The following is an 18,621-nucleotide window of genomic DNA, read 5'->3' as shown; positions in this document are numbered from 1 at the left end:
AAACGACTTTAAACCGATTTTAAATTTTTATCTGTTTTTAATCAGCAATATAAACGACATGCAGTGCACACTAGCAGCCATAAAACATCAAGGCTTGCGCTAGTATAAACGGCCATGGATGAAGGAGAGCTACCATCTCTGAGTTTCCAAGTTTTCATTTACAAACATGAACCTAAAATGTTACAGAATCTTCATCAGAATCTTCCACGACTGAACTCTTCTTTGCTATCTTTTTAGGACGACTTAAGCCACTTCCTTCTTCTTCTTCTTCATCTTCTTCTTCTCCTTTTTCTTCTTCTTCTACATCATTCGCTTCTGCTGCTATGGCTTTATCAGAATGTAAGTCCCGTGATGCTTGTTCCCGATCATCTTCTGACTCTTCTCCCAAACCATCCTCATTACCACCAACGTTATTGTTCTGTGTCTCTGTTTCTTCTTGGTTTCCTCCATCTTCACCACCAGCAGGAGCTTCTGCATCTTCAATTATCTTGAAGTCTCTAGCAGTACTGCGCTTGGCATGCCTCAACAAATTCAATTTAGTAACTTTGCTCAGCTGTATTAGGTATCTTTCATAGTCTTCTATCTGGAATATCAAATCAGGGATGCATTTGTTCTCCTGTCTGATCTTGTTGATTATACCCTTGGAATTGGAACTCACACTTTCCTGTTGTTCCTGCAATTTGGTAGAAGGCTCTCACGTTAAAGATTATGGATCATTACATCAATAACGAAGAAACAATATCAATCTTTTACCTTTTGCATTTCAGCTAAAAAGGGGTATAAAGGAACCGTGAGGCTCTTGCAAGTTAGTTCAACGAGTTTTTGAAACTTGAGGCTGGGAAGAGTTTGCTTGCAACCCTTGGGAGCAATCCTCTGTTTCACAATCTGTGCTAATTGTTTGTAAAACTTAACTGCTAATCTGAGAAACTGTGCTGCTTGTGAGTCTGCAGATCATGAAAGCAAATGTTCATTAACAAGCTAAGTTAGAGTTAGTGAGAAGCAGATTAGGCAAGCATCTTACCTTTGAGGTTCATCAAAACAAAGGAAGAGAGTATCCTGACTGTTGACTCAGCCATTGCGTAAAGGGCTTCTTCGAGAGCAATTAAAAATGTACTCTCATCATCATGGTTGAGATGGATGTTCTTCTGAGAGGCCACATACAAATTCTTTAGCTTCTTTGTGCCCCAATCCATGTCACCTATAGCTGAGTCAACTAATTGCAATATGCAAGAAGTTATTGAAGCACTTGTCGACTGGTTTACGATCATGTATGATTCGGAGACTTGTGATGTATCAGATTTGTCTAAACCGATGACATTTTGCAACTCCTTTGCTACTTCTACGGCTATGCATAGATCACCAGGAGATGTGGTAAAAGAGATGGCAAGTTTTAAAACGCTCTTTGCAACAGTGGTGTTAGATGTTTCACAGCTTCTGAAGATTTCATGAGCCCATGATCCATGCCGTTGTTTGAATTTGTCAGGTAGAGTGCTCCCAAGCATCAACACTATGTCACAAAGAATCTGAACAACGCATGTGAATATTATAGTATTAGCTTCCTGTACGGAAAAGAATGTGCTCAAGAAAAAACTGCAGTAATTTTATTTTGAAGTTAAAGGAATTTACCTCTACATCATTAGAGTTTTGGGCGATAAGGTCTGTGATCATTGGCTTCATGATTTTTTCCATGAAAATTTCGATGTTCTTCACACGTGGATCTTCAATTTTTGAAGCTTCGCTGCACTCTTCTAAAATAGCATCGTCGGATGCAGGCACTGCCAACAAATCCTCAAGCAACCCAGTCAAGCCAGATCCACTTGAATATATACTGAGCAGCTCCTTCAAGCTAAGCAAGGCCAGATGTAGACACTGTTTTCTTCCTTCAGCAACTTTCCTTCCTTTATTCTCTTTATTCGTCTGTCCGGTTACTACAAGTGGTCCTGGCTTTAGCAGGTAAACTACTTTCATCAGTGGAGGGCCCAGAACTATCATGTCACCATAGACCAACGGTTTAAGTGGATTTTCCTCCTTCATGCAAAGAGATGATCTTATGTGTCCAATACAAACATGCAAAGTGAAAGACAAAACTCCAGATATTGACTTCTCTGTCTTTGCTGATGATGACTGGCTGTCATCCTGCGAACCTGAAAGATTACATGCTGATTTGCTGCTATGGAGTTTGAAGGCGATTAGAAATAGCTGGTAGATACTTGAAGTAGACAAAAAGGGAACTTGTTCTCGCTCTTCGTTGATACTTACGAATCCCACACCAGTATCATCAGATTTACTACGAGAGCTGAATCGTACTCTCTTGCCAATATTGCTCTGTTTTGATTTCCCCGCCTCCTTTTCCAGCGATTCATAAAGATCAACCAAATCAACAATATCCTTTTCAATTTCACCTTTCTTCCCTTCTGGCTGTTTCTCTAGATCCGTTATGATATAATTTAGCAGCACTTGAACGATCCCCAATATAATCAGACAATAGGATGTTCTTTTATCTTCTTCTAGAGATGCGGAAACTGTGTCCTGAGACAGCCCAACAATATCTGTAAAATGTAAACTAGATCATCAGCAGCTCAAGTACTTAAAATAAACGGAACAATTTAAAAACTGAGATGCTCCTATCATTTTTTAACACTCACTATTTCCAGATTTTATTTAGTTTCTTGTTTAAGTAACGCAACCTATATGAGCCAGAAATGAAGATTAACAAAAGTAACAACAGACCAACGTGTTCAGGTAGCCTAAGCAGATCAAAATGAAAAGAATAGTCAATGATTTTTCAACAAAGATCATTTGTCACATACCTCCTAATTTTTTGCCTAGGAGAAAGTTTCGGACCTTCAACAAAGTACTGGAGTACACTTCATGAGATACATTTCTTCCTGCCTGCTGCTCTCATTGGGAATTTAAATGTAACGAACACATTATTATTTAAAGTTACGCATTATTAGGTAACATAAGACCAGTTCTGCTCCCATTACCTCATTTTCTTGAGTAAGTGCGAAACCAAAACATGGCCACGTGGCATCAGAAGGCCGATCAGAGTTGTTGTGCTGTTGAAGGAGTAAAATCCAAGAGATACAAAAGAGAAGCCTATCCAAGGGCTCTTCAATAATAAATTTGCCACCTTCTACTTTAATGCACGAAGTGATTCCAAGCTGAAAATCTATGTCCTGCCAGTATAATCATAAGTTGTCAAGGCATGCATGAAAATGTGTCTATCAACAAAAAAGTTTAAAATTTTGGCAACAGCTCAATCTTGTAAAGAAATTCAAGGTCCCAGAGAAGTTCAAAAATATAGCAACTTTTCACTGTTCTAACAAGCCAGACGGAAAAGCTATTATCAGTGTGGAGAGAGGATGTAGCATTTGACAGTTACCTGTCTGAAGAAACGAAGAAAGTGAGGCATAAGAAAGTCCAATACATGTGCTCCACTTGATGGATCAATCAGGACTAACTTCACCAGCCCATCATAAACTACTTCTTTCACCTTTGCCTGGATATAGACGAAAGAGCTCTAAGATGATTTAGAAATTCTTGAAATAAAATTTCCATGATCAAGGACGGAAAAGACACCTGTTGGTAAAGACATCTTTGAAGCAACCCATTCAGTTCAGTAAAGAGGTTTCCCCTCACAGTGCAGCTCACTTCATTGTGCTGACTAGAGCTGGCTTGGCTTGATGAGTCTTGGAGAGTAAATGAGCTGTCTTTCTTAGCTTGTTTCTCTGCAAGTATAAGTTCAATTATCACCTTTGTTGCAGATACACGAACTGTATCTTCTCGTCTAAACATAGCCTTCCGAATCACCAAGATGGTATAATCCTGCATCATCAATTTAAATTTAATCCGAGGTTTTGGCGTAAAAAGCTCGTTTACTTTTCCAAATTTCATAGATCAGAAAAATGAATACAAATAGACGAGTAATTTCAGTTTCACCAGCTGAAACACTACAAGAAGCAACAGATGTGCAGAAAAAAGTAGAACAAAAGAGAATGTGCAACATGTATACTTTTACCTGCAGATCACGGCTGAATTTGATGAGCGGGATAATAGCAGAAACAAGAAAACAGCTGATATTCCCCTCCATGAAAGTGAAATAATCCAATAATTCTTTGAGATGATGGACATAATCCAACATGATAAGTGAGTATCTCTGGACAAGATATCCTAACAACCTACAAACTCCACCTTCTCAGCACATGTAAGAAATGGTTGACAACAATATCCAATTAAGCGTTACTGACCTTAATATTGGCTTGCTCTTTGCGCATTTCAAAGAAAGAATGCGAAACTTGCATTGCTCAATTATCTGCAAAATATCAAAGTCACTTAACTAAGTTTTGTGAAGTGACAAATGCAAAGAACTAGCATACAAGTTTGAATGTCAGGCTAAAAAGCACTAAGGATAATTAAGGCATCAGGAACCAAACAGTTTATCAACCTCGTTTCTTGTCATATCATGGACTTCAAATAGGGTTCCCAGAATCTGAATACTAAGCTTTTCAATACCCAGTACGCCACTGGAACCACCAGACTCGTTGGACCTACCTTCTTCAACAGATTCTAGCAACATAAAACCAAATTGAATAACACTCGGAAACACATGCTCCCTCCCATATTTGCACTCACTAACCTAATAAAATATAAGAAAACATATTTCTTAATCTTCTCGTATGATACACAGGACTAAAAGCTCAAAAGCACAAAAAGGTAAGAGGAAAATACCGCTCTTAGCAAAGATTTTTCAACCAATTTGGCATGCAGTAAACTCTCTTCCTTCAGCTCATCAGGTAGCCACTTGCAATCTCTGTATATCACCGGCAAAAAATTGGTAAAATGTATCCTACATGGTCAAACGTCACAGAAGTATTTCCTACAGCCTAACACGTAAGTAAGAGCACATTTTTCATTCTAATTGAGTTCCCATGAAAAGCTACCACGTGACTTCTTTGAACTTGATTTTACCAAAGGTGAAAGGAATTAAATTTTTTTCTTCTAGTCACATGAATACAAAGCAAAGGAGAGTTCACCTAAATGGGTGCATTCCTTTTAAGCAAAAAACAAAATCGCATGAAAATCCAAAACAAGTACAGAGAAAGTTTGCTACTACTTACTTAGAGAGTCTGTAATCGTTGTACGCACTAAGCAAAGCCGTTCTCAATACCCCCAAAGAATTCTCACCGAACTTTCTAACCCTCGCAACCGAAAACAGAACCGCTACCGTAAAATGATTAAAAGCCCTGAGATCCGACTTGACCAACGCCACAACCTCCTGCCCCAGCGAAGGATCCTGCTTCACCGCGAAATTCACGTGAAGAAGAACAGTCCCTTCTATCTGCCTAAGTACAGACGCCACTCTACTCTCAGCTTTAGACCCAAAAAAGCAAACAACTCCTCCAATCACCTCCCTCTTGCAAAACCCCTTCGAAGCAAGAACAAGCAACTGGTACACAAGTGAAGGCAAGTCCTGCAAGTCTATACACTTAACACCCAAAAACACTTTCTCCAGCAACTCACTCTTCCTCCCTTTGTCCACAAACGTTAACTCCTTAGCAAGAGATACCATTTTCGTCACAAATCCTTTCTCCCATTCACAGGTGAGAACACGATCTATAACCGAATTAACGTAATCTATCTCACTAGCCTTAGCTTCTCTACGCAACAAATCAAAGCACACAGGCAATAGATCAAACAACTGGGCGTCATCAACAGAGATAACTCTAGACACACCGGATAAGATCGAATCGACGACGGATTTGATCTCCTTGACGTGTAGGTACCGTAACAGAGTCCCGAAGAGCTGAATCGTCTTCAAGGAATCCGAATCGCTCGGGATTTTGGGGAAGATCTGTGTGTAGGCGATGAGAAGAGATGCGAGGAGGGAGGAGAGTGACGGAGTCGTCGGGGATAGAGAGATTAGAGAGAGGAGAGCGATCGCGTACTCGGAGACAGGCTTCGACGGGGAAGGTAGAGAGGAGCGGGATTTGAGGTAGGCGAGGAGAGGATCGTGGGAGGTCGGGGAGAGGAGGTAGGGAGGGAGGGAGAGGCTGGTTTGGCAGTGGTGGTACTGGGCTAAGCGGATGATGTCGTTATCGGTGAGAGGTTTCTGGTGAGAAGGTTCTTCGGCGGCGACGGTCATTTTCTTTCCCCGGCGGGATGAGTGGAGGTTTCGAAACTTCTGAGGGAAGATAGTTTTAGGTTTTCATTTGCCTTTACGCGGGAAAAGAATATTTGGGCCTTAGTTTCTATGGGCTTAAAAGCCTAAAGAATGGGGACTGTATTGTCAATCATCTTCGAATTTATATTTTTGTATTTTAATATAAAATATTTTTAAGTTTATGAAATCACACTCATGAATAAATTCGAATGATTAAAAAAAAAACACTATATTTTAAAAATTATATAGAAATTATAAAATGAGTATTAGTGATTTTGACAAATACCTTAATACTATTGATCAATAACATATACTTTTGTTTGAAAAAAACATATATATTATGGCTATAACTGGTGACCATTAAAATAAAAATATGAACGAGAAGAAAATAAATATTTATTTTTTTCGTTTCACATCAATTTAGATAAAGAATACTTCTATAGTTTTTTAAAATTCAAAAAATGACAAGGAATCAAATGCAGCGAAAATATGTAATTTTAAAGAATGAATAGGTATTGATTATCTAATATATTAAAACAAAAGTCACAACTTCACTTCATGTGTGATTTTTTGAAATGGACCTTTCCTAGAAAATTATATTTTATTTTTATCTTAATAACATTTATCAATTATTAATAAATCAATAATATATCAGTTTTTACCTCATAATATAAACCGGTTCGTTTTGTGTAACAGATTGACGTCAGTAACAATCTCCTAATATATACTACATACAAATTAAATGATACAAGTATCACATTAAAAAAATCAAAAATCTGTCATCATGAGTGAACTCCTAACGATACCAAGACTTTGTAACATATATGAAATTTATAACATTGTCGAGCTTTCTAATGATCCATAGTTTATCATCTTGAAAAATTTATTATAACAGCAATATTGAATCACCTAATAAATACATTCAAAACCATTCTTTTTTTTTTTTTTTTTTGGCTCAACTTCAACTTTATATTGACCAATTGTGGAATACAAGATTACAACCTCTACGAGATTTTAACCCCACACACAATACCGGGATTTAGTATCACCCTAGATCACATAGATGGATCCAACGCTACCCAATCAAATCCGGCATTGTATTTTCCTCCACGATGAGGACAAGTTCATCCCACTGCCCGGAATAAACCGCCTCTTAGACCCCTAATTTGACCTCGAGATGCAACGACAATAATTAAACACAAAAGAAAAAGAATAACTCAGTCGGTACTAATCTAAACCAAACTGATGGTCTCCTTATGATTCGAGTTCAGTCCGTGAACCACAGTATCAACACCAGAAGGCGCATTCCGACCTGAGCTCCTCTTCCTTCCGGCCATCACTGTCTGTATCCTCAGCCTAAAACCGAACACGAGTCCGGAATGAAAAACGACCTGGATAATGGCGTCGTGAAACGGGGACACTAAGTCGCGGCTTCAAGAAGTGTGTAGGTTCTACCACCGGGGCGACCACCAGACCGTCACCGGCGCTGGGATGTAGCAACTCCACCGCGTTTTGCTAGCAAAGTCTCCTCCTCTGGTTGACAACTCCATCGTTGAAAGACCTCACCACGCGTCGCCTCCGGAATCCCGAGAACGAACCCCTTTCTGCCGTCCGTTCACACCGTTCCTCCAGAAATCTCACCGCCACGAGGGGATGTAGATCCGAGGTGGAGAAGACGTCTACGCCGAGTCACGCGCCATCTCCGTGAAGAATCCGTCATAGATCTCAAAAGTGGAAAACCGGATCTGACACGAATCTTCGGTCTAAAAGCCGACTCTCACCACCCTCAACCTTCCTTGGGTCTCGCCGCCTGTCCATGGAACGCCGGTATCTACCTCCGTCTGTCGCAAGGGACTCTCTGGAAGAAGATCTCAGATAGTCACAGAAAGGTGAGCATATCGACTTAGGATAGAGAAGAGAGGGTGAGAGCAAAGGGAAAAAGGAGATTAGGGGGAAGGGGACGCCTCCGGCGCCAGATGCGGCGGCCGGAGCTAGGGTTTGGTGCTTCTGTTTTGTTTCTTAGAGAGAAGAGAGAGCGATAAGAGAGAGAAAAAAAGTGGTTTCTCAAAACCATTCTTAATGAATCACTTTAAAGATTTTAAAATCTGCCATTACTAAACCCATAGCTGGAGCAACATGATAAAATCGGTGCTACTGGTATATATATATTGATTTCTTTTATTTAATGGATTCAAATTTCAAAATATAATACATATGAAATATAACTATTCCATCCCTATATACTTGCTATACTATAGATTTTGTAACCGTAGTGAGTAACAAAAGATCTTTACTTTGATTTTATATTTATCATAATTTATATGAATAACAATTAGAGATCATAATAATGATCTAGCATCAAATATTTGTTATAAATATTGCTAACATGTTAGATAATATAATATGTTAAAATGTTTTACGAATACCAGCCCAGCTCACAAATTTTGTTATCACAAAAATATGCCACATTCATCAAAAAACTTAATTATACATATTCCCATTTATTTTTGAAAATTAAATCTGATTTTTCTACACCTTTTACCGATTTTTTCAGTCAAATATTTAGCATACTGGATTTATTAACAATAAAAAAAATTATATATTTAAATAGAAAAAAAATAAAATATATTATTACAAAAATAGGTTCTACTAATATTAAAAAAAAATATAATAAAAAATATTTCAATAAAATTAACATCATTTTTCATATAAATTTAAACTTTATAATAAAACCCGCACGGTTGTGCGGGTCCAAACCTAGTTCCCCTTAATTCCATATATCACCATTTGGACCCTTTGTTTAAATTTCAAAATTTCATTAAAATTCAGTAATCCGTAACGCTGACTAAGTATGTAATGTGTTTTCTGCAAAATACATGGTAATCGAAACAAGCACATCTTCAACAAAAGAACTTTTTTTTTGTATAAAAATGATCATCAAGAATATGATGGATGGTGGTACGTGCCATGAGGACTATCAAACAAGTGACAAAATCATCTAGAACTTTTTATTTTGTTTTTGACAACTGTGAATACCTTTTTAAGTTAAGTGTTAAAACTAGGGCTGTTCAATATGGTAAAACCGAACCGTACCGAACCGAACCGAACCGAAATAGACAATATGGTTTGGTTTTGGTATATACCATATAAACCGAATGGATATAATTTTATAAAAACCGTAGGATTTAGATATGGTTTGGTATATAACCGATTAAACCGAATAAACCGAACAAAACCGATTAAAAGTAGAAACATGTAAATATGTATCTATTTTATAACAATACATGAAAATCTATTTGTTACATAAGTTAAATTTGTGTTAATAACTATTACCATAATTTTATAGTAATAAAAAACCTTAATTTATAAAACACTTGAAATATAACTAAATAACAATCATCGCAATTCAGACATCTTATTTTCTAAGTCTTTTTTGGATCTTTTGGCTTTATTTTAGTTTTCACTAAATTAATATGAAGATTATAAATTTGATGGACAATAATTAATGGAAAATTTTCAATTGAAAAAACATGACTTTAATGAACACTAAATATGGAAGAGTGGAAAAAAAAATTTCTTTCATGTTTCTGTTTTGTTTCATATTTTTATTTTCAAAATTTCAAGCTTTGATTTTAGTTATAGATTTGATTATTTTATTTGATGGTAAAAGCATTTTTACTTTTTTGTTCATTTATTTGAACATGTAATATATTTTTAATAAATGACTGTGTTGACAATATGACTCTAAAATTCATATAATATGATCTCAAAGAAAATAATTATGTTTTTTGGTATAAAACCGAATAAACCGAAAACCGACGGTATATAAACCGAACCGAAGTAAATATGGATTTAGAATGGTAGTTATATTTTACTAACCGAAATACCGAAACCCGAAAAAAACCGAACTGAAACCGAATCGATATCCGGATTGAACACCCCTAGTTAAAACTAGATGAAGTGACGGTGATGAATAGGCGAGCGAGTTCAGGCTTTTGCGAGCCTGTCCATGCAAGTTAGCCTTTAATGTAGTAGACAGCTAAATTCTTTTTAATCCATCTCGGTCTCCATATCACATTACACTATTACGTGTAGCTTCTCTATTTTACTATTGTACCATAATCCACTCGTTAATATACGACCTACACTATATAGTATATAATAAATAACCATGTAGTGAATCAGTGATTAATCAAAAAAAAATTAGAAAATACGGTGGTTCATAGGTAGTGTGCTATCAACGTGGCGTGACATCTTTCCCATCTCTTTACTCTCTCTCTTACAATAAAGACAAAACAAAATAGCTGAAGGATGTGTGCATGTGAGCCTCCACGACTCCTCCTCTTACCGATCCAACGGCTTTAAAAGCAACAAACGTCTGGGTTTAGCCGTTTTAGCAATGGTTATGGAAATAATAAAATGAACCACCGTGGATAACGATGGACCCTAAGCCTTTTTAGTCCATAATAAATGTGATTACACACCTTATGGTAGAGTTGAAGAGCTGATATTTTTATACAAAAAATCAAATAAAAATAAGAGAGAGAGAGAAAGAAAGGTAGATAGATAGGAGAGAGGACACGAAGAAGTCAGTATACCACGTGCACCTGGGAACTCGACCCCTCTCTTCTCTCCAGTCTCTACTCAACCCCCTACTTCTTCTTCTTCATCTCCTCTATTTTCATTCCCAAGCAATCTCTCTCTCTCAAAAGAAGAGATAAAAAATAAACCTGGAAGCTCACACACACAGAAACAGAGAAACTAAAGAGAAGTTGAAGAAGTAAAGGTCTGGTCATCAATGGTGGAAGCAAAGGATCAAGACATGGGTGATGGGATGCAATGCATAAACCATCCCTTCACAAAGAACCCAGGTGGGATCTGTCCTCTCTGTCTCCAAGAAAAGCTCGGAAAGCTCGTCACTTCCTCCTCTTTCCCTCTCCCCAAACACCTCTCCTCCTCTTCCTCCACTTCCTCTCCTTCCTTCAGATCTGACTCCGTACGCAGCTCCACCATCACCACCACCACCGCCTCTCTCTCCCTTTCCGCCAGTAATGTCACAGACAACAACAGCAAGCTTCCGTTTTTGCTGGCGAACAAGAAGAAGAAGATGGCGAACATCGTCTTCAAGAGAAGCCACTCGACGACAGCGGCGGTGGCGTACGGTGGTTCCGATCTCACCCCGAGAAAACGGAACGGGTTTTGGTCTTTTTTACATCTCCACTCTTACAAACACCATACCAGCAGCAAGAAAGTCGGAAGCTTTCGGACAAAACATGCCGAAAACACTTTGTCGGAAACAGAGACAACAACGACGGTGAGAGTGAACGGAGGTGGAAGTAGCGTTGGTGTGATTGTAGAGGAAGATGTGGTTACAGCGACACAGAGCGAGAGGAGAGTGTCGAGATCCAGATCTGTCGGGTGCGGAAGCAGAAGCTTCTCTGGGGAGTTCTTTGAGAGGATCACACATGGGTTTGGAGATTGTACTTTGAGGAGAGTTGAGTCACATAGAGAAGGTAACAACAACAATAACAACAAAGCTAAAGTTAATAGTAGCAATGTTGGTGTGAGGGAGTATGTGAGATGTGGTGGGATCTTTGGTGGGTTTATGATAATGACTCCCTCGTCATCTTCCTCTTCATCATCATCATGGGTATCATCATCGTCATCAGCTGAACAACAACATCATCGAGGTCATGGTGGAAGGAGCAGAAGCTGGGGATGGGCTTTTGCAAGTCCAATGAGAGCTTTCAGTTATTCTTCCTCTGGTAAAAGAGGCCGTACCATTTCAGATTCTACAAGCAAGAACACAACTCCAAACTTGGATGCAATTCCATCATTGTTAACCGTCAGAAGCTGAATGAATTAAAAAGACTTGCAATAAGTGTCTTTATCTTAAACAATAAAAATAATTAAAGCTAGTTTCATCATTTTAGGTGTTCTTGAACGTTGGTTGCTGATCTTTTTCATTATCCTAATAGTATTGTAATGTTACACTATACGCTTCTATGTTAATTATCATGTGTTGTCTAATAAGGAGAGAGGAGCTTAGGATACTTGGGCTATTTTCTTCTGTTTGTGTTGTCTTTTGCTCTTGGTTACATTTATATTTTAATCCTTAATTTGTGTCTATAATCTCTACCTAGAGGGACCATCTGTCCTGCTTTAAGCTGTGATTATGATATGTTTCTTACGAGTATTAAGTAAATTAGTCTAATACAGGGAGAGAAACTTATGATACTTGGGGACTTTCTTCTGCTTGTTTGTCTTTTGCTCTTGGTTACATTATATTCTAATCCTTAATTTGTGTATGTAATCTTTAGTGAGAAGGACCATCTGTCTTGCTTTATGTTGTGATTATGATGTGTTTCTTAGAAGTATTAATTATATTAGTAAACAAAACCTAATTGGAAAAGTATTGTAATGTCACACTGCTCTTCTATGTCAATTATTAATATTTAAGTCTTACTACAGGGAGAGAAACTTATGATATTTGGGCTACTTTCTTCTGTTTGTTTGCCTTTTTCTTTTGGTTACATTATATTTTAATCTTTAATTTGTGTCTATAATATATAGTTAGAAGGACCATCTGTTTTGCTTTATGATGTGTTTCTTAGAAGTACTAATTAAATTAACAAAAACCCAACTGGAAAAGCCAGTCAAATAGGAGGTGTTGGAGGGTTTTTGACTAGCTTTTTAAGTGTGAATTTTGTGTTAAATGAGTGAATCAAATGCACATGCAATATGATTCCATGGTCCCCAAGAAAACTTCATTTTTGTTTTGTTTTTATATCTTGTAACCCACACAAGAAAGGCAATAACAACGGTTGTACTGTTAATACATCACTGATGATAGTGATCACCTGATTCTTCTATAAATCAAAACAGTGCAAACTTGGTTTCACATTGATATTGTTAAGTGGATCAACGACATAAAAATCAGAAGATTTTGTTATTATATAACGTGTAGAAGAGGGCATAAAGGGGTCCATGAGATGAAACTACATATGATGATATGAATGATTATGCGAAGCCAAAGAGACAGGGGAAAAAGGGCCTCCTACTCATTTACTCTGTTTCATTTTTGTATTTTTCCATGTGGACTTATACATGTTCCAAAGAACAAAACTATCTATATAATACTGATTATTAAAAAGCTGATCATGTGCCATTATATGAATTTTGCAGGATTTTTCAAAGGATCAAGATCTCAATAAAATTACTAGGCATGTTCTTAACTTACTTCATCGTTTAAAGCCTAGGAATCGCCACACACTTGCATGAAAATTAGATTAGAATAATTAAAATTTTGATCTACTACTTGTAAGCAGTAAGGACTTTTGCTTTTGGCTCTTTACTATAACAAATAACAGACGTAACGTAACGTAAGTGTTAACATCATAAAAAGTAGCAATGTTATATAGAAAAAAAACATTTATTACAAAATGTTATGTAACGTAACAAACAAAAACAGAGTAACCAAACAGTACAAGTCGTTGTCTGAACGAATCACGGTCATCTAGTCGACACTCTCTAGAATGATTAATACTACGAATATGAATGTAATCAACTCAAAATAATAAACTCACAAAGTAGTTCAAGTCCATCGATTTGATCATTCTACCCCATGGTTTTGCCGACCCAACTCATTCAATCATGTTGTGTGACAACAACACGTTGGGTCTATATAAACACTGTTCAAAATGGGTCAATGCCATCCATTTAATACATCCCCTCTACGACTTCATGGTCATGTGTTGCGTTGTGAGTTTCGTCTTTTCATTTTCATAGTTATTGCCAAAGCTAACCACATAATCTAAAGTTTCTTATATTGAGTTGATTACATTCATCTTGGTAGAATTAATCATTCTATAACATAGAGATTTTTTTTGAAAACCATTGAATAGATGATACGTAACAGACAAAACAGAGTGACCAAACAGTAGAAGTCGTTGTCTGAACGTATCACGGTCCACTCGTCGACACTCTCTAGAATGATTAATACTACGAAGATGAATGCATTCAAGTCGAAATATTAACTTATTTCAAATCCAGAGATCTGATCACTCTACCCCCGAGAATTTAATGGTTTTGCCCGCCCAGCTGATTCAATCACGCTGTGTTGTGGATCAGTGTAAACACCTGTTCATGATAAGTCAAACCCATCAATTAATACTCTACGTCTTCATGCTCTTGTGTTAGGTCTTTCACTTTCATAGTTATTGCCAAAGCTAACCAAAAAATCTAAAATATCTGTAATTGCCGTAACCTACTTGTTGTGTCTAATGGCGGCCAAGCGCCTGAAAAGCATGATTGTAATGCGCCGACCACAGCTAATGGGTCTTTTAGGCCCGTTCACTTCGGCTTGTAAGTTTTTTTTTTGTAAGTTCCATTCAATTCCATTCCATGGACTGTGTTGATATTTGGGAAGCTCGTAATATTAATTTATTGACCATGCAAAAACCATATGATCTTATCTGTGTTTTAGTCAAACTCTCACAATATAATCACTTTCTAATAAATCATCAATCTTTATACAACTCCAACTCAACTGAATTTAATTCTATAGTTCTTTTTCTTGATGTGTGCCTTAAAAATAAGTGCTTTCTACTAATATAATACCCAAATCAATTTTTTTAACCCTTTCACTATATATCACTTGGATGTTATATTGTTTTGCTTCCCATAGTAGTTGAACTTGAGGGTTTTAGTCTACTTTTAGACCACTTTTTATTTACCTTTTCTTTGATGATAAAAGCTAATGGATGTAGCGACTTGCATCTGCATGAGGCCACGTATAAGAAACTTGATAGGCACGGAAAGTCCGCTTATTGTGTTATTGCCAACCTTAGAGGGAATTACACAAAATTTTGTAGTAAAATCTTTCAGACGACTAATCAACACATGGCTGGTAAAACCTAAACCGTACCACCCTAGTTAATTAGAACCTAACTGATCAGACAAGCAAGAAGACGTGTTGAGAATAATTGTTACAAAACCACACACAAATAATGCTGAACAAAATAGCATTACCTAACGCAGTGAAATCCTCTGCAACAACTTCCACATGATAATTTCATTTTTTTTTTCTTAATATCTTAATGTAAACAACTACAGTGGTAATCAATAATCCATGACAAAAAAAACTAAACACTAAAGAAGTGAAATGAACCAAACCATACACAAAGCTTCACCAATCTCCTTAACCATGTCAGAGCTAACAACACTTCTCAGCTCAAGTGGTTCTATCTTGAAGATCTTCATTAGTTTGCTAGTATTTCATTTGGTCTACCAAAGAGTTAGGAGAAGAGTCAAAGTCTACTTACTTGACTTCACTTGTTACCGTGCCCCTGACTCAAACCGCCTACCAATGTCCACTCTCCTCGAGACCATCTACTTAGCTAACCAGATTGATCAAGAGAGTATCGATTTCCAAGCCAGGATTCTCGAGAGGTCCTGGCTAAGCAACCAAACCAGCATCCCACCTTCTTTGACGGAAATACCCCTCAAGAAAAGTCTCTCCTCGGTCCAAACCGAAACCATGACCACTATCTTCACATCCGTTGAGGATCTCCTCAAGAAAAACAAACTAAGCCCAAGAAGCATAGACATACTGATAACAAACTGTAGCTTACATGCACCTACACCTTCTCTTAGTGCAATGGTGATCAACAAGTTCCACATGAGAAGCAATATCAAGAGCTTTAGCCTCTCAGGGATGGGCTGTGCAGCTGGGATTCTATCGGTCTCTTTGGCTAACGACTTGCTAAAGGTTCACAAAGGCTCCTTGGCACTTATTGTCAGCACTGAAGCACTGAACACGCATTGGTATATCGGTAAAGACAGATCTATGCTTCTCACAAACTGTCTCTTTAGAATGGGAGCAGCTGCGGTGTTGATGTCTAGCAATGATCAAGACAGAGGAAACGCAAAGTATGAGCTCTTGCATGTTGTTAGAACAAACAAAGCGAAAGATGATCGAGCTTACAGATGTATTTATCAAGACATAGACTCTGAGTTAAAGCAAGGGGTGTCGATAACCAAAGATGTAATCACCGTAGCTGGAGATGTGTTGAAGATGAACTTAACTACGTTAGGCCCTTTGGTGTTACCTTACTTAGAGCTATTGCAATATGTGATCCGCAAGATCTATAAGCCGAGTTCTTCTTATAGACCGAACTTCAAGAAAGCGTTTGAGCATTTTTGCATTCATACAGGAGGAAGAGCTGTGATACAAGCAATGGAGATGAACCTGAACTTGAAAAAAGAAGACATCGAGCCATCGAAGATGACTCTTCATAGGTTTGGGAATACTTCTTCTTCGTCTGTTTGGTACGCACTCTCTTACTTGGAAGCAAAACGGAGAGTGAAAAGAGGAGATAAGGTGTTGCAGATTGCTTTTGGAAGTGGGTTTAAGTGTAACAGTGCGGTCTGGAGATGCATCAGAGAAGTGGAGCCTGACACAGACAACAAATGGCTCGATTTTATTGAATCGTATCCAGTAGATGTACCTGACTCTGTAAGTATCAGACCATGCTAGCACGTGCAAGTAATGTAACCTTGAAGAATATAAGTCAGTAAGGCTCTGAGTAATTTGTTCAGTTCATTCAGAGGTTTTGGATTATTATTTGGTTCTCATTTTCACCCAGCTATGTATCAAATTATTTTTAGACCATGTTCAAAAAATATTAACGATATATATATTTTAAAAGTAATAGTATAGTTTTAAAAATTAGTAACTTTTTATATATGTTTAGTTTTTCTTTTGATAAACACTAAATTTAGAAGCATGATTAAAATTAAAAATTAAAATTTTGATTTGTACAATTATTGAAAAGCTAAAAAGAAAATATGATTATGTTCTACTGTTCCATATGCACATGATAAAAGATGGTTCTGTTTTGACCTTCTACGATAACGAAGTTTGTTTATGTTACTCTTCAAATCATCCCTGAAATTCCATAATCTAGAAGCAACAACTGTATTTGAATATATTGTTGGCATAATATACATTCTTCCTTTTTTTTGAAACTTCATAATATACATTCTTGAACCAAACTTTTTTGCCGGTAAAGTCATCATTAGAGCTTTGATCATATCGAAGCAAATCAAAGAGAATAAAACAAACAAGAACCAATTAATTTAGTGAATACAGGGAAGAGATACATTAACCATATTGACGTTAGGGAAGAAGAGTATACAAGTTTTAAAGTTATTCAACAAATAAAAATGTTTACATAACATATTAAACAGAAGAGACATCTTGTTTTCTCTCATTAGTGTTTATCGTTTGAAGCATGTTTAACCTTAGGCTTCTTGACGATCATAACGGAGCAATGAGCATGATGAGCTAAATAGTCACTCACGCTCCCCAAAAACACCCTCTTGACAGCTCCATAGCCATGGCTCCCAAGAACAAGAACAGATGCATGGTGTCTCTCCGCTGCTTCCAGCATTATGTTCCTGGGATCTCCTTCTACAACCTCCAACGAAGTGATCTCAACGGATTTAGCCGAGCAGACATCGGTACACTTCTTCTTAACCAAGTCTGCAGTCTTGTCTAAATCTTGTTCCACCAGTGGTATTATATCGACCGTTCCGGGTCCGGCAAAGCCGAGGACGGAGGTAGCGGGGAGTCTGGCGTGAAGGACGACGAGTTTGAATTGTGGGTTTGATTTGAAAGGTGTGAAGAAGAGATCGAGAGCTGTCTCTAGTGCGTGGTAGCTATGAGTTGAATCATCGACTCCTACGACCACCACACGCTCACTTCCACTAGCCATTTCGATCTTTTTTTTTTGTCTTTTTGATGATCATGAATTAAGGGAAGGTGTTGTCTATTTGAATGATTAAGTGGCCAGTATGGTGTGGTCGAGCGTTGTTGCTGGGATCTATACTCACGCGAGACCTCTTGTTCCAACTAAGAAGAGTTTGTTTTAATAGTGTGTTTTCTGTTAACGAACACTTTAAATAGGCAAGGCATATGCATGTTTTTCCGATTATCTCAGTCTTTTTGACTCGACTAATTAATTATGATCATAATCATGAATATTTGAGACATACCAATCCGAATACAACGCACAGGGCTGCCCTTCTACAAAGCTTCAGGCCACCAAATATTTTTAAAAATTTAGGGCCACATCGTTAGAAATGATTATTGTCAAATGGTTAGAGAAACATAATTCTGAGTTTGAGTCTTGTTTTTTTTATCAAGTTTATTTATTAATCGTATACAGCTGATTATCTAAATTGCGATAGTGATCTAAATCTAGTTTCAAAATCCATAAAATCCTCAAATTATTTTTATAAGTAACTATATATAAATACAAAACTTTTTAGTTGTCAATTAAAAAAAATATTGATATATAAAAGTATTTCTATTTCGGTATACTTTTTATTATTTTGATATGTTTCAAAATAATAATTTATAATGTATTTTATTTTATTATATTCTTAGAGTTTGA

At 37.1% G+C, this 18,621-nt stretch overlaps 4 protein-coding genes across 4 annotated transcripts; 2 read left to right on the top strand and 2 right to left on the bottom strand.

Moving 5' to 3' along the window:
• Window position 1: 1 nt before the first annotated feature.
• LOC106403140 (Fanconi anemia group I protein-like) lies at window positions 2-6,558 on the bottom strand. The gene is made up of 13 exons (XM_013843985.3): window positions 5,121-6,558; window positions 4,732-4,813; window positions 4,448-4,639; window positions 4,251-4,315; window positions 4,022-4,181; window positions 3,583-3,828; window positions 3,386-3,502; window positions 2,988-3,179; window positions 2,811-2,895; window positions 1,627-2,549; window positions 1,022-1,523; window positions 754-944; window positions 2-673 (listed from the first exon to the last, which is right to left on the bottom strand). Exons 1-13 carry the CDS (start codon window positions 6,143-6,145, stop codon window positions 173-175), a joined length of 4,281 nt encoding a protein of 1,426 aa, XP_013699439.1. The 5' UTR covers window positions 6,146-6,558; the 3' UTR covers window positions 2-172.
• Window positions 6,559-10,567: 4,009 nt separating this feature from the next.
• Window positions 10,568-12,290, top strand: LOC106403150. The gene has a single exon (XM_048745589.1). It carries the CDS (start codon window positions 10,962-10,964, stop codon window positions 12,018-12,020), a length of 1,059 nt encoding a protein of 352 aa, XP_048601546.1. The 5' UTR covers window positions 10,568-10,961; the 3' UTR covers window positions 12,021-12,290.
• Window positions 12,291-15,082: 2,792 nt separating this feature from the next.
• Window positions 15,083-16,895, top strand: LOC106425065 (probable 3-ketoacyl-CoA synthase 21). The gene has a single exon (XM_013865792.3). The coding sequence runs from the start codon at window positions 15,327-15,329 to the stop codon at window positions 16,698-16,700; it is 1,374 nt and encodes a 457-aa protein (XP_013721246.1). The 5' UTR covers window positions 15,083-15,326; the 3' UTR covers window positions 16,701-16,895.
• Window positions 16,896-17,203: 308 nt separating this feature from the next.
• Window positions 17,204-18,237, bottom strand: LOC106414702 (universal stress protein PHOS34-like). Its single transcript, XM_013855310.3, has one exon. It carries the CDS (start codon window positions 17,938-17,940, stop codon window positions 17,437-17,439), a length of 504 nt encoding a protein of 167 aa, XP_013710764.2. The 5' UTR covers window positions 17,941-18,237; the 3' UTR covers window positions 17,204-17,436.
• Window positions 18,238-18,621: the final 384 nt, after the last annotated feature.

Source organism: Brassica napus, chromosome A2 (assembly GCF_020379485.1).
Source record: "Brassica napus cultivar Da-Ae chromosome A2, Da-Ae, whole genome shotgun sequence".
Taxonomy (NCBI): domain Eukaryota; kingdom Viridiplantae; phylum Streptophyta; class Magnoliopsida; order Brassicales; family Brassicaceae; genus Brassica; species Brassica napus.
The sequence above is the reverse complement of the archived record's forward strand: the minus strand, read 5'-3'. Positions and strand labels throughout refer to the sequence as shown.